Source organism: Glandiceps talaboti, chromosome 7, assembly GCF_964340395.1.
Source record: "Glandiceps talaboti chromosome 7, keGlaTala1.1, whole genome shotgun sequence".
Lineage (NCBI taxonomy): Eukaryota > Metazoa > Hemichordata > Enteropneusta > Spengelidae > Glandiceps > Glandiceps talaboti.
This window is the reverse complement of record NC_135555.1, coordinates 23,760,375-23,777,029: the sequence shown is the minus strand read 5'-3', so window position 1 is coordinate 23,777,029 and position 16,655 is coordinate 23,760,375. Positions and strand designations below refer to the sequence as shown.

The 16,655-nt window shown below is 35.3% G+C and overlaps 2 protein-coding genes across 2 annotated transcripts; both read left to right on the top strand.

Moving 5' to 3' along the window:
* Positions 1 to 5,781: 5,781 nt before the first annotated feature.
* Positions 5,782 to 7,178, top strand: LOC144438116 (transmembrane protein 70, mitochondrial-like). The gene is made up of 2 exons (XM_078127145.1): positions 5,782 to 5,808; positions 6,355 to 7,178. Exons 1-2 carry the CDS (start codon positions 5,782 to 5,784, stop codon positions 6,949 to 6,951), a joined length of 624 nt encoding a protein of 207 aa, XP_077983271.1. The 3' UTR covers positions 6,952 to 7,178.
* A 2,847-nt stretch (positions 7,179 to 10,025) lies between these two features.
* LOC144438324 (transmembrane protein 70, mitochondrial-like) lies at positions 10,026 to 13,421 on the top strand. Its single transcript, XM_078127392.1, has 2 exons — positions 10,026 to 10,159; positions 12,620 to 13,421. The coding sequence occupies exons 1-2, from the start codon at positions 10,076 to 10,078 to the stop codon at positions 13,331 to 13,333; spliced, it is 798 nt and encodes a 265-aa protein (XP_077983518.1). The 5' UTR covers positions 10,026 to 10,075; the 3' UTR covers positions 13,334 to 13,421.
* Positions 13,422 to 16,655: the final 3,234 nt, after the last annotated feature.

Genomic DNA, 16,655 nt, shown 5'->3' with positions numbered 1-16,655 from the left:
CAATTTTGCCCTTTTTATCCCATATTTTGAGTACCACAGAACCAGTGACATAAACATCGGTTGTTGTGACAGAGGACAACCAGGGGTATGTAATCCATATATTCTGTTCAATGACAACCAGGGGTATATAATCCATATGTTCTGTTCAAAAACAATAAATTTGCTTGCTCATGATACAATGTGTAATTTGAAATCTATTACAATCATGTTACCAAGTTACTGTCATACAAAATTTGAATATTTGAATAAAAATAACACATTTATAAACAGACGTATTTGTCAATTATTACATATATTATTATTTAGTTGATATAAAAATGCAGCAAAAATTCCTAACAGAACATATCAGCTCTGCATTTGTTTCCTTTATCAGATATCAGGAATGCATTACATTTAGTGTCTTGAAATGTTCAACATTGCATTACATTTAGTGTCTTGATATGTTCAACATTGCATTACATTTAGTGTCTTGAAATGTTCAACAATGCATTACATTCAGTGTCTTGAAATGTTCAACATTGCATTACATTTAGTGTCTTGATATGTTCAACATTGCATTACATTTAGTGTCTTGATATGTTCAACATTGCATTACATTCAGTGTCTTGATATGTTCAACATTGCATTACATTTAGTGTCTTGAAATGTTCAACATTGCATTACATTTAGTGTCTTGAAATGTTCAACATTGCATTACATTTAGTGTCTTGAAATGTTCAACATTGCATTACATTTAGTGTCTTGAAATGTTCAACATTGCATTACATTTAGTGTCTTGAAATGTTCAACATTGCATTACATTTAGTGTCTTGAAATGTTCAACATTACATTACATTTAGTGTCTTGAAATGTTCAACATTGCATTACATTTAGTGTCTTGAAATGTTGAACATTGCATTACATTTAGTGTCTTGAAATGTTCAACATTGCATTACATTTAGTGTCTTGAAATGTTCAACATTGCATTACATTTAGTGTCTTGAAATGTTCAACATTGCATTACATTTAGTGTCTTGAAATGTTCAACATTGCATTACATTTAGTGTCTTGAAATGTTCAACATTGCATTACATTTAGTGTCTTGAAATGTTCAACATTGCATTACATTTAGTGTCTTGAAATGTTCAACATTGCATTACATTTAGTGTCTTGAAATGTTCAACATTGCATTACATTTAGTGTCTTGAAATGTTCAACATTGCATTACATTCAGTGTCTTGAAATGTCTAACATTGCATTACGTTTAGTGTCTTGAAATGTTTAACATTGCATTACATTTAGTGTCTTGAAATGTCTAACATTGCATTACATTTAGTGTCTTGAAATGTTCAACATTGCATTACATTTAGTGTCTTGAAATGTTCACCATTGCATTACATTTAGTGTCTTGAAATGTTCAACATTGCATTACATTTAGTGTCTTGGAATGTTCAACATTGCATTACATTTAGTGTCTTGAAATGTTTAACATTGCATTACATTTAGTGTCTTGAAATATTCAACATTGCATTACATTTAGTGTCTTGAAATGTTCAACATTGCATTACATTTAGTGTCTTGAAATGTTCAACATTGCATTACATTTAGTGTCTTGAAATGTTCAACATTGCATTACATTTAGTGTCTTGAAATGTTCAACATTGCATTACATTTAGTGTCTTGAAATGTTCAACATTGCATTACATTTAGTGTCTTGAAATGTTCAACATTGCATTACATTTAGTGTCTTGAAATGTTCAACATTGCATTACATTCAGTGTCTTGAAATGTTTAACATTGCATTACATTTAGTGTCTTGAAATGTTCAACATTGCATTACATTTAGTGTCTTGAAATGTTCAACATTGCATTACATTTAGTGTCTTGAAATGTTCAACATTGCATTACATTTAGTGTCTTGAAATGTTCAACATTGCATTACATTTAGTGTCTTGAAATGTTCAACGTTGCATTACATTCAGTGTCTTGAAATGTTTAACAATAACACTGTACCTAAACATGTACTTGCACAATAACACTGTATATACTTGCACGATAATATGTGTGCATCAGCCTGTAGTCAAACCCAAGCCTCTTGCATGGTAGGGGAGATTCTACCACTGAGCCACTGATGCTCATGTTTGATATGTCGGAAATTAAATGGTATCACCCACAACAGGGACCAGATATATGTAAACTGAATGCCTCTCGTAAGGGCAAAACCATAGATTTCTAAGCCTACACACATTGTTGGAAAGCAAAATTCTAAGCTGTCGCTATTATACATGATGTACTCCTTAATTGGAAAATTAATTCATGAAATTTGAAGCTTGTATACTTACGATATTACCTAGTTATTGAAAAACTGGGCAGATTTCTCATCAAAACTAAAAGCTATGTCAACAATTTTCACAGGACATGTGTGCATATCATTATGGTTTATATATATATACCAAATTATGTGACATTTGAAGGTTGCATTCTTAAGATATTGCCTGAACATCAGAATCAGAATCAGAATTACTTTATTCACCCCACCAGGGGAAATTAAAACGATAATTCTTGCAGGTAAAACAGAAATAAAAGCAATACAAAAGATAGCATTACATATATTACACAAACATACTAAAAACAACAGCACAGTACCAAACAGAACAACAATGATTGCTGTTAAGAACTGAGATAGCGGATGGGATGAAAGACGACTTAAAACGATTGGTTTTAGCTGCTGGAGCACGGTATCTACCACTCCTTGAAGTACGACGGTCGTAGAATTCTGCATATAGTGGATGGGAAGGGTCTTTCAGAACACTGTGAGCCTTCGACGTTATGAGTTTGTTATAGATAGAATCTATACTTTCACTTTGTTTACTGATAATTTGGCTACCCTTTTTGATAATCTTGTTTAGTCTTCCCATCTCATGTCGGGACAGATTACCTCCCCAACAAACAATACCAAAGGTGAGAGCACTGCAAACTACTGCATTTAAAAAAAAAATCAAAAAAAAAAATCATTAATTATGCAAATTATGCATTAAAACTAAAACCCTACACCAATAGGCTTTACAAGATATGTGTGCTTTGTTATTGTTAATGTATATCCCAAATTATATGGAATTTGAGGTGTGCATTCTTAATACATCTTAATTACTGAAAAGCATCACAATTTGAAGGTCGCATTTCGCGCATGTAGAATGTGTAATGCAACGCCACCAACGTTGATGCTTACTCAACCCTAAAGTATTGTGTGGACTTCCCACAGTTTTTGAATGCATGTGTTTTTATTAATAATAATATCACTATTACAAGGACACAATGCATACTCAAAATGTACACTTTAAAGTACAAATGGTTTTAATATAAATTTATATACGTATGTATATAAAAAAAATTATAGCTCGACCAACCCAAGGACAGATGAAAATTGAAAATTTAGCATGGCTTGTATTTCGTAAACAACAGCACTTATATAAAACAGAGAGTTCTGACAATGTCATTTTCGGTACGTAAATTTCAAATTTTGTTATTTTATATACTTTGGCGGCCGTGGCAGTCAAAGCCTTCAAGTATATGGAAACTTCAGTACTGATTTTCACTTTCCTATATATGGCCACTATTGACGGTATTGTCATACCAATGTAACGACACAACAATATAGTGACCATTTCATACGTAGGAAAATATTGTAATACTTCATACACAAGTTCTCTTCTTCCACTATTGATTGAGACAGCCATGTTTCGAAAGAATTACTTGACCTCCTTCAGTGTCTAACTGGATCTGATAGAATGATCCAACTTTGCTGGAGGTGTTCTAATTCTTGCTGCATAGAAACATTGTTGATAATTGATTTGCAATTACCCTGTCGTTCATGTCTGTCAGTGTTTATTTGTTGGTGTCGTGTGTTTGTTTGTTTTTCGTAAACATCATAATTAACTAAGCCTGACCCATGTGGTTTAAAGTGGTCATATGGATGAGTTGGGTATTTATTTGGGATTGTTAATTTATAAAACAATTTTATCATGGCTTGCTACTTGAAAAATCAATGAAACAACATTGGCAAAGTCTGTGTTTGAAACTCACTACATTGCAAAAAGCTATTTTAAAAATGTGTTAAAAATTTGTTATTGTACATACAATAACAACGATTTTACCATTAATCTTTTGTACATTATTACTAATGGTTACAAACAAGGACTTGGCATAATTATGTTGTTTCACATTGATTTTTCAAGTAGCCTGAGTATTAGCCATGATAAAATTGTTGACTCAGATGTATATTTTCTTTCCAAAGTATTCCAGTCCAATGAGACTGGTTCTTTTCAGCTACCACTACCAGTTGAAAGTGTACAGTATAGCCCAAAGAGAAAAGTCACGTGACCATCCGTAAAGCCTGCCCTCTATGCCAGACACTCGCGCAAATTTACATGGCTGCCGTCGTCTGAAAACGTGGGTTTCATCGAATCTCTGAGTCTGACCAGGATTACTACTTTGTGAAGGTGCTAGACAGCTAGCTAACTCAAGGAAATGTTTTGCATACAATTCTTGTCCGTTGGAAGGGGGCAAGTACTTCAAAAGTTACGTACTTCAGGAGATCTTCGAATGACAATATACCGATGTTTGGCGAAGAATGGTGCAAGATCCTTGTCAGTAGAGTCGAAACTACGTACATTACCGTTCTCAAATTCTACAACTTGGGTGAGTTATGATGTTGCAGTACGTAAAGGCAATGTGTACTACATGCAAAACATCGGTATGGATTCCATTCAATCCAATTTAGTTCTGGAAATGAAAATATTCTCCGAATTTTGACATTGATGTTGTACAAAGTACATTGTATATTATTACTATAGTAGTACTACTACTACTACTAGTACTTAGTAGTAGTAGTACTAGTAGTATTACGTATGTTACTAGTCCTGGTTGCAAGACGGTGCACGGGCCTATATTACTGACACAACCCTAAGGCCAAAAAAATATATATATCTGGTTCTGGTCAGGGTAAACTTTCTAAAGTGGTGCGACGACGCGATTTTTTTTCTTTTTCCTAATTTTTTATTTTTATTTTTTTGCAAATAAGTAAATACACATTTTTTGACGCTTTACATACTCTGTTCTATCATATTTATCTCTTGAAAAACTTCCTTTTTCTTCGAAGCAGTTTAGGCTTTGTATTTAAGCAGTCTTGGCATGTAGGGTAGATTTCAGCTGCTTGTTCTCCTGATATCAGGAATAAATTAGGAACGGGAAAGCAAAAATTATTGAAAAAAAAGGATTGACTCGAGGGTATTCAGGGCACGCGCACGCTTACCAGAACCACATATATATTTTTTTGGGCCTATGGGACAATCGTCAGAATCAAGTCCCGGATTACTCTGTATGGAAGCAGGACTATATGTATGTATATATATGACCCCCACCCACACACACACACACACCGTGGTGGTGGGGGAGGCCAAAGAAATTGAAATTAGGGTCTGAAAGGGGGGTGGGGGCAAAATATTTTACTAATGATTTGGTTCAAATCATACTTCATTAGTTATTAATTAGCATTAGCAATAAGTTCTTAAATAATAGTTGGCAATCGACTTCAGCGTCCATACACAATAAGATATTTCTTTACATAGTAATGAGACAGATTACTGTGAGATATACCATATAATAATGTGTATGTGTTTTATGCCTCTAAAATGGCCTCCTAGAATCCTACATGTCCTTATTTACAAAAGAGGGCACACTTTGGGAGAAGACACTTCCTCCTTTCTAACAATCATAGGGATGTTGTTTCTCTCCAAAATCAAGATGGAAGGGGAAAATCCTACTGACAAAGTATTGCCAAGTATAGGTTAGAGTTCAACTCCGATGTGAGACCTCTCCTTAAATTTATTATAAAGAAATCTCTTATTGTGTGTGGATGCTGAAGTCGATTGCCCACTTTTATTTTAATGGAGTGTACCATACAACTGTACAGCTTTGTAATGCATGAAGTAAAAAGATTTAACTGTGTAGCCTTTATGACAATTCTTGTGTTTATGCAGGGGGTTGGGGGTTGGGCAGGGCAGGGCATGAAATCTTTTGAATGTGTGAGGGGGAGACTGTGAAAAAAATGTTGACCAAATTATATTTTCCTTAGCCTCTTGTAGAAGTTCTTTTATCTTTTCTCTATTAACATTTTGATAATATCCTACCACAAGTCATCACAAAATATCCAATTTAGGTCAGGGACAATAATTATTTTGGGTTATTTTTTTTTTTAAATACAAATTCAAAGTGTCACCAGATAATAACAAGATTGATCGTACCAAATAGTTATCATCAACCTCTTTCTGTACCTACTACATGTATTAACTATTTCTTACCATCTTCTTTTGACAGATTGCACCAGGCCATAAAATGTACAGAATTTCCCAGGAACCAACCAGAAATTTCTCCTGTAGTAGCAGTTTGGGCTGTAGCCAAAGTCCAAGTGAAAATTATGGTTCACTTGTGTACCAGGGTACAGCAACGTCATTGGTGAAAGGAGTCAAGTTCTTTTCATTATCAACCAGTTTGCTTACTCTAGGATTGTTGCCTGTCTTATTTAACCACAATGGAAGTCTTGCCTTGAATTACATCGGTGGAATTTTTGCTACTATCATTTTCATCACACCTGTGCTGTTACACACAATCTCCAGGACATATGTGACAAGACTGTACTACAATAGTAAAAAAGACACGTATTCAGCCTTCACTTTTACTTTGTTCCTGAGAGACCGACTCACTAAGTTCACTCCCAATGATGTGCAAGTACCTGGTATAACTAATCTATTCACAACGTTTACAGTCAATGGAAAGGCCTTATTGGTTGATCCTTCAGCATTTTCTAACCCAAATGACTATAATCACTTGATGGGATATGATAAACATGAACAGTTAAATCCAGAGGAAATTATTAAGAAAATAGAAGAAAGTCGTAAAGAAAATCAAAAATAATGCGATGCTGCGTGGTGATGTTTTACATGTATTTAGAACCCGTAGTAACATTACCACCGTGGCAATCAAGGTTTTAGTTTATTGTAAGATAGATACAAACTATACATAACTATTGATGTCCGATGTTTTAGATTACACACAAGTTGGTGATAGTGTTACCTCTGTCTAATCACCTTGTAATCAAGATAATATATGGCCACTTGAGAAAAACTAAGTATCAGAAACACCACCCTACTGAGCATTTATCTTTTTTTTTTATTTGTCGGGGTTGGATTGTTTTGTGGATGAATCGCAGGGGGGGGGGGGGTGCTGCTTAGTACAGAGAACTTATTCGTTCACAACCGTCATTTCACCATCTCTATAATCATCATCAAGCTGTGATAACATACCATTGAAGCTGCAGAAGAAGACTAAAATACAAGACTTGTACTGCTCATAATAATTTTACCAAAGTGTTCTTTTACGCCAGTCTTCTTGAGTTGCGGTAGATCCAATTGGTATGAATGTGTAAGGAATAGACGTCAGATACACGGAAAAGATACGTCATATTTTGAGATCTACCTGAGATACCGAAGGAGCTATATATTAATTTGATATTGTAAAAAGGATTTCACATCTACTATAAAAGTTTCCACGTTTCGGAACCGATTCAATTTTGGTGATTTTTTAGATCACTAGACTAGAGTCACTGTGGTTTGAGGTATGGAGGCAATTCCTTACCTGCACTAAGAGGTTATGCAATGGGAAATATTCAGATACTCTTTATTATCATTGAGTAGATATTAAGATGCACGGTTTGCAAGGATGCAGAACAAACACATTATAAACACGAAAAGCTGATTGTGGGGATATGATAGACTAAGATACGTCGTGCCGCTCTGCCCTCACCGGCCTCCTCTCTCTCGGAGGGATTGACCGATCATGTGTGAGGGTGCCCCATCACAGCATACCTTACAGACGGGGGGGAGGGAGGGGGGGGGGGGGGTACGCTTGTCTGTTGACGTCTCTGATATGTGTCTACGATAGTTCTGCGAGATCAGCAACATAGACAGTTCAGGGACAAGGACAGAGATTCGGAGCGAGAGCTAGAGATACTTCACTCAGATACATAAAGTCATGTGACAAAAATAAGGACACGTACACCTTTTAGGAAATATTCACAATTTGATGATTAAAGTGGCATAAGCTGAGTTTACAATCTTTTTACTGAAATGCAAATACTAACAAAAAATCCAACTTCATTTAAAGTAGACACTAGTAGAGAATGTTAATGTCGATGCATGCCTTCTATGATGTTACAGTTTGTGTTCTGACATTTTTAGAACTGTTTAGTGCTTAGCAAGGAGTTCCTGTACATTTTTGATACTTACAATAAATTATGTCATCGGATAAGCATATCAGGTTTGAGTTCAATCAATTACAAGCGATGGGTAAGTATACATCGATCAGTAAGTAGAATACTGTGAGTACCTTTTACACGTAATATGCAGAAAAAAATTACACCCCAAAAACATGTCAACTCAGCTTGTACTCCGTTACATGTAATAACGTCATGATGAACACATTGGTATTGTAATTCACTCGTGAAACACTCATATTGACATAACATGTAGCAAGACCTACATGTAGTACCTGACATGTGTCGTGTAAAAAGATGTAAAAGCTGTAATAGAAAAATCAGTTGCCATCTGTACTTGCTATGAAAATAACACATAACTTCACTACATCTCTGTTACAACATCAAGATATGGGCTTGTTAGTTTCTAACTTGTTCACTATTAACACTGGATAGATACTTCGACAGTGCTGTGTAGCCATGCTGATATTACGACTCATTTTCAGTGCATTGAATAACTTAAAAAAGAAACGTGAGCATCTTTCCTTGAGTTTTCATTTCTCCCGTATATCATATATGTTATAAAAACAATAGGTGATGTGATATTTTCCTCGCGTTATTGCATGATCAAAACCAAACACGATAACCATAGTCATAATGATATCCCTGTCACAATATGTATACAGGTCTAATAAAGTGTGAAAGTGCCACTACTACCGTAACATTTACCCTATAACTGCTACCTCAATATCAATCATGAGAAAATGCAGCACACTACACGGGGTTGGAATAAAACAAAACGAATAATAGTGTGGAACCACACATCATATAATACTTGGTACCTAGTGTGGAACCACACATCATATCTGTACCACTTGGTACTTAGTGTGGAACCACACATCATATCTGTACCACTTGGTACTTAGTGTGGAACCACACATCATATCTGTACCACTTGGTACTTAGTGTGGAACCACACATCATATCTGTACTACTTGATACCTAGTGTGGAACCACACATCAGTTCGGCTTCAGCTTGGGCATCAAAAATTAATCCTTGTGCACGCACTGAATTGTAATATTAAGCCCTCACTGGCATGTATTATTTAATTCAATATAGCCTTGCACAGGTATCACAAGCACACATTTTTTATATGAATACTAATTTTTATTGGCCTTTGAATGGACCAGAAACACAACACAAACTATCACAGAAATTACAACACTACTTACATCATAAAAAGTATACTAAATATCCTGTAAACATTTCTTTCTTTTCCCCCATAAATCTTTGATAAATCTCGTTGTCAGCTTAGAAACCCTCCCTCCCCTCCTGACTTTGTTTATTTCCCACAAAAAGTGACTAAAAAGAACGTAAAATATAAAATTTAAACTGTCAGAGTGGAATGTGTTAATTTTATAGACATTCCTCAACTCTAAGTATTACAGAGAATCTTTAAACATCACCAGTTGTGATCTACATCCAAAAAGAAAATGGTATACATCATCAATTTCTCCATGGTAGGTCTTACATTCCCCAAATCCTGTGTAATTTGTCCAACTATGTAAGTTTATTTCCTTCAATCAAGATCTAAAATAATGAAATGGTCAATAGGGTCATTTGGTATACCGCCCCCAACGTTGACTATGAACGGAAATGGCTATTTTTCAAAATGTCTGCGCCCATAGATTGTCGTGTTCTGAATTTCTGTTAAAATAAATTCCCGGAATATTTAACACCACTGGTTTTCTAGTCACAGATGCATATATATTTGGATTCCTATCAATATGGTGCTGTCACGTGTCTCCAATTTACAACCATTGTTGTCACGTATTCCGTTACTAACGACAAAACGATGTATTTTGTGCACGGTAAGTTCTGCAAACGCGCGCCCGGGTGCATTATGCGAGTGTGCGCCTAACTGTCACAGTCACTTGTTGTGAGCACAGGGGCGTGTAATATTTCATAGATTGTTGTTTTCTTATTGCTTAGAATGCCGTTTTCTTAGGAAAATATCGTACGAATCTTGCTGCTACAAATGTATCAATCTCCATACTACGAAGAAATATTAAATAACATTATTATATTATATATTCCCCTTACATGATGTAGGAATATATAATCAAAAGGTTGTTATATTTAGTCTGTAGACCTGGAAAACAACAGTCTATGAAATATTACACACCCCTGTGGTTGTGAGCTATATGGTCATGATACAAAATATTCATGACTACCTGATAACGTCATTATTTATTTTGTAGTATGACCATGGAAGTATAACCCATATACTTCCATGGTATGACCAAGCTCACAAGTGACTGAAATAGATCCATGTCATTGTGTAGGCATGCTTGCATACGGAGTAAGTCGTTCGTCCCTTCCTTCTCGTCATATCAGTAATTTGGACCTGTGCTCTGTCTGCAAGCATGGAGGTAGAAAGAACTGAGTTCGCAACATTTACTTTCTCAGCCTTTAAAGTTACCAAGACTAGAATAGGCTGCCCAGTTTATGGTTTCATTGCCTCATTGGTCTGCAGGTCTAAAACATTTACACGTAGCTGCACATTTCTGGACCCAAAATATATGTTTTTGTTACTACCACTTTTTAAAAAAGACATCATTGTTGGATGAGTTTAAGGCTCTTAGATGGCGCGAGATAATGGTGGGATGTGTTGACTGTGGTACGAGTGTATGGGACAAGTTGGTTTTGAGACAAATTGACCACCATCCATCCTAGACCATGGTCTATGGTTCAGGTTATTGGATGTTTGTTATCGAAAGCACCAAACACATCTATAATAGTCAGAGAAGGATCAAACTTGAGTTTGGAGTCAGATGTAATATGTTGAATGACCAGATAACTGGTATATGATCAACAGAGAGGGGGAAGGCACTTACATGTAGTCGTGCTGGATGGATGACTTGAAGGCATCAACAGATCCTTGCTTTAACTATGATATCTTCAAGAATGTTCCAGTCCATTATTGTTCGTTGGAAGGATGAGTTTTTGAAGACATCTACATTTGTATATTACAGTTTGTAGCTGCAATAATTTATCGTTTGTTTTGATTGAGCTATTCATCCTATTAACATTCATCTTCCAACATATACATGTACATGTCCAACATTTGCAATAATTTCCTTCAAAAGTCAGAATTCCTTTGGCATTGCTATAAATGCACATTATTCAAATTACCACCTACTAATTAGTAGACATGGATGCAAGATCTCATTATCATTCACAACCTAGAAGTCAAGTTTCAGGGACAAAAGTCGCATTCATTTCTTGAGCTGTACAGTTCAAAAAATTGATTGGAAATCATGTGACAAGTTGCCTTTGAATGTTTGGGTTAATTAAACTGATTTATTGACAACTTTCCATATTTTACAAGGAGAAAATCAATGCCGACGCCAAAATTTGTCAATATTGGTGTTTGATAGCAAGTTTGAGACCATACATAACAAATATATCTGACTTTGTCCTCAAGTCAGAACCACCTCTGATTAATCTATATATACACATGTAGTCTGTTTACAGATAAACATGGTGTAAACAGACTAAACACACCATTTCACATATCTCTGTCAAAAATGTCAACATCCCTATTTCTGTCTATTGTACTTTCAAAATATATCCTTCTAGTAAAACTATGTATTGACTGACAAGTGCTTATCAACAACAAATACTATGCTCACTAGGCCACAGACAAGTATAATCTGTCTTCTTAATTGTCTGTGACTAGGCGGACATCTACATATCTGTTTATACCTTTCTGTTTTCTTTTGTTTTAGTGAAACATTGTCTACTAATAATACTCTGTAATCCATTACCAAAGAATTTTAAGTAACAAAATGTTGAAATGTATATCCAGAAAGGTTACATCACAAGACATGTATAGATATATATATATGTTGTTTGTTGCATCAGTGATCATGTCAACCAATCAGGGAGCATCCACTTTGACACTTCATTGTATCAGGTGTTTTCCAAACTAGTATGTAGATGTCATGTATGAAACATTCATACATTCCAATAGTTTCAGAACGCAACTGTCACAGAATTAAATTATATATAAACTCCTTGTCAATTTACATCAATGAGAACACCACTGACATTATATGACACCGTGGGGAGATTGAATATCCAACACAAATTGAATTCATAGTTTTAAAAAGTAAAAATTGTATGTAGTGAGATGAAATTGTTATACCATGATATGCATCAACAACAAAGTCGTAGGTCAGTGAAGAATATCTGGAACATTTTATTTGTTATTAAATTTTTTTTATTTTATTTAATTATTCATTTGTTTATTTGTTTATTTATTTCAGACATCACCACCATTCAAAGTGGGGCCAATTGAATCATTTCCACATGCCTCACAAGTCAGATGGGTATCCAAGAAAAATGACCAACCGAACCAAAGTACAAAGAACAGCACACAGACACAGCGCAGTGCACCAAACAAATACAGTGCACAGAACCAATGGCAATATGACGCTTCATATGAAGATGTAATGAAAATGGCAAAAGGACTTCAAAGATCACAAACCCGTAGACAACGAAAAGACAAAGATGTTCTTGTGTATGAAGCTGGTGCTAACAGATATCTGTGGGGAGCTACTGCTACCTTCTATGGAACAGCAGCAGTATCACTAGTGTACTTGCCATTTAATGTTTGGAAAATTTGGTCATCTGAAATCCCTCTATCATCTCCTGATTTTAACATTACTTTGATAGTTTCTGTCTTAATAAACTTATTCGTTATTTTCCAACCATTAATATTTCGGCAGTATACAAAGCGATATGTCATACGTAGTTATTTTAATGAAGCAACTGATACCTTCACTTTCATCATGCAATCACCATTTCTCTTCCTCGAGAAAGTCAAGATCAAGTCTGGGGAGGCGGAACCAGCCGGCAAGAGTATCTTCACTAATTGGTGTACTACCTTCTATTCAAATGGAAAACCATACTTAATGATTTCTGATCGATTTATAGTGCCATATTATTACAATCGTCTCTTTGGTTATGACACATACTGAATAGAGGATGACCTCACGTCATGTATCACCGTCATCGACTTTGATGCATCATTGTGTTTTGTATCCATCAGGAAGAGCATTGTCCACAGCAGAACAGTAACATTGACACGCTTTGTGTACATGTATGTGTCTTGGAACTTGAGTGTTTTGTTAAACTGTAGTTTGAAATCATAGATTAGAATGCAAATACCAATAGTATAAATCTATGTACATTTTGTATCAAAGACACTTCAACATCAGAACTAGAGAATATGATTTACACCTACCTGTCTGCCAAAAAAAGACCAGTCAAACACTCATTTACTATTGCAGAAGTTCTAGCAGACAGACAGAGACAGACAAACAGACAGACAGACACTTTATCATACTTAATAAAGTATTGAACCTCTTTCAGTGACATATTTTTAAGGGTTGGAGATGAGCAAAAGGGTCATATGATGTTCTGAGAAAAGTGAAATAAATTAGATTTACCAAATGAATGAAAATGTAATGATTATTGCATGTTATGGATTTTTTGATAAAATAGCTATTGCCATAGATCAGGGTTATGATTTGATTTCATGTTATTGATGGAATCTTGAATTGTGACTGTCTTCACTACAAGAGTGTGAAAATATTTACTTTAATCACAGTAAAAAAATGACACACTTTGCAAGACTTTCCAAGGGAATTAGTGTTTATTGTCATGTGTAGTAAATTCTAGTAATAATGACTGTTACAATAAGGGGTTTTATGTCTCGTTGCAGGTCTCACAAGATATGCAAATATGCCTGGCAACAACAGTTGTCAAACGTGATTGTGGTCAAGCTTTTGTCATGGCCATATGCGATGACGTTGAGGACAATATTGTTGCTAAGCATTTGACACTTCCAGCTTGAGCACCCTCACATGTGGTTGCTATGGATACAATGGCTTAAGTGGGATCTAATGAGATCCGCCATGAGATGAATAGTAGCGTATAGTCATTATGAGAAATTTACAATTTTCTGTGGGTTTTCACCACATGGCCCATATAATTATGTAGATGAGTAAAACATCATATTTCTCATAATTATATGAGCTTCTATGACTTTCAGCATTGTTGCCAGATCCATTGTGTTTGGAGATTTCAATGCAGGAACAGTTGTTCTCAAAGTCTAGCTTAAAAAGTAAAATTTCAGTTTCAATGCTTACAGTGTCATGGCTTTGTTTAAATACTGGTCTGATCTGATGGGGGTAAATAGTAAAGATACATGACATAGACCGAATTAAAAACTAAGTTTCCAGTAACCTGACTGACCCTACTTTATAAAGTTGCCAAACCTAGACATTTTAACCTTCTTTTTCTGGCAAGTAGTTTGACCCTGTAGTATTGAGCTTTCAATCTGTCACGTTCAACAATCCTCATCAGAATGATCTGTACAATCAACAGAACATCTCATGGCAGATCACATGAAATCCATAAGACCGCACCCACTAGTTTTTTTCAGATTCAGATTATATTTGCATTTCAAGGCCTCTGGCCCATATGCAAACGGAGTTACATTTTTAAAAGAGAAGAGAAGAGAAGAGAAGAGAAGAGCAGAGCAGAGAAGAGAAAGAGAAATACTATTACTATACACGTGACACAATCAGCGATCCCAAACAAAGAATGCATGTATGCATACACTAAACCACTCAAACTTTAACTATTCCACATTTCTTAACGGTTCTGTAAAGCCTTATAAACATACATATGCAAAGTTCTTATAATAGCTTCATCTTTTGACCATATTATAAACAAGCAGTAAAACTTATGATTTGGATGCTTGAATAACTCATGGAATGTACTTGACCCATGAATTATGATATTTAGGAAAGAAGAAAATAGTATTCATCTTCCACCATATTTGTGTGACAGACTTTGTAAACTCTGTACATTCTACACCTTCATGTCTACCTACTAGACATTTTGAGATATAAGATTTTGGCCAAAATTCACATTTTTACACCTCATTTGCATATCACTGATGAAATCATTATGGGCTCAATATTTCTTCATCTATACACCCACAGATCAGCCCCATTGAATTTCAGCCCAATCTGCTGAGCAGTTTTGGAATTAAAGTTTTTTGACCAAAAATCACACATTGGTGGTAAGATCATTTTGATTTGGGAAATTTTTAGACACCCACGGTAATACACCCACCAAATATCAGGGCAATCGGGCCAGCAGTTTTTTACTTTAATAAGTTGCAATTGTTTACACACATCCACATCCACACACACACACACACACACACACACACACACACACACACACACACACACACATCCACATCCACATCCACAGACAGACAGACAGACAACACAGAACTTTCAACTTCAACTGTTTATGTGTCATGTTTTTCTTTGTGTTACTGAAATATGCACTTACTAAGTAATATTTATTCACCACAAATGCCCAAGGATTGAGTTTAAGGTGGGGGGGGGGGGGGAGATGAGGAATAGTAGCCATATATGTATACAAGCATGTATATATATGTGTAGAGAGTACCACATTGTTGGATTCTATATATAGTGCCAACTAATATAGGGTTATTGTAATGACGACAGCACTTTACGTAAAATGTGATATAAAATATTTCACATATTGGGTGTGTGTTCAATAATGTGAATGGCATTTATTTACTATTTTTATGGTAAGAAATATTAACAGAAGGCGTTTTCGTAATTCATACTGTAATACAGTTGAAATTTGATATAAAGCGATGTACGAAAAACAGCAAAAATGTCTTTTTTTATGGAAGATATTCAGTTTACATCCAAATAATGCGTGGTGCAAGCTTGGTTATAGACAACGATGGAATTTTGCCCGCGACACAGTGTCTTTCAGATACACGTACATTTAAATGCAGTTGTAAATATTAACTATTTATTCGTTAACCTTTGATGTCATATGATTGCAGTTGGTCTATTAACTACTAAACGTCGACATCATCGTCGACAGTGGTGACTAGCACAGATTATCAACAGTTCTAATCAACCTGTATACACGAACATCGTGATAAAACAAACCTGCCTACACGGACATTGCCAAGTTATTCCAAAAGACGGTGTTAAACTGCAGATCACAACAGTTGTCGTCATCAAGATGAAATTGACATTATTATACATTTCATGTGTCTGTTTGGTCTTCTTCCTCCATGGGAGCAATGGTACAGGTCAGTACAAAATAGACGGAAGTGTGACTGCCGATGTTGCTTAGTACCATTGTCAGCCACAGTCCATTCCTATATATTATCTATGTTAGTAAGTTGCTATAATTCAAAATGGGATACCCGTATTCTTTAATTTCCTTAGC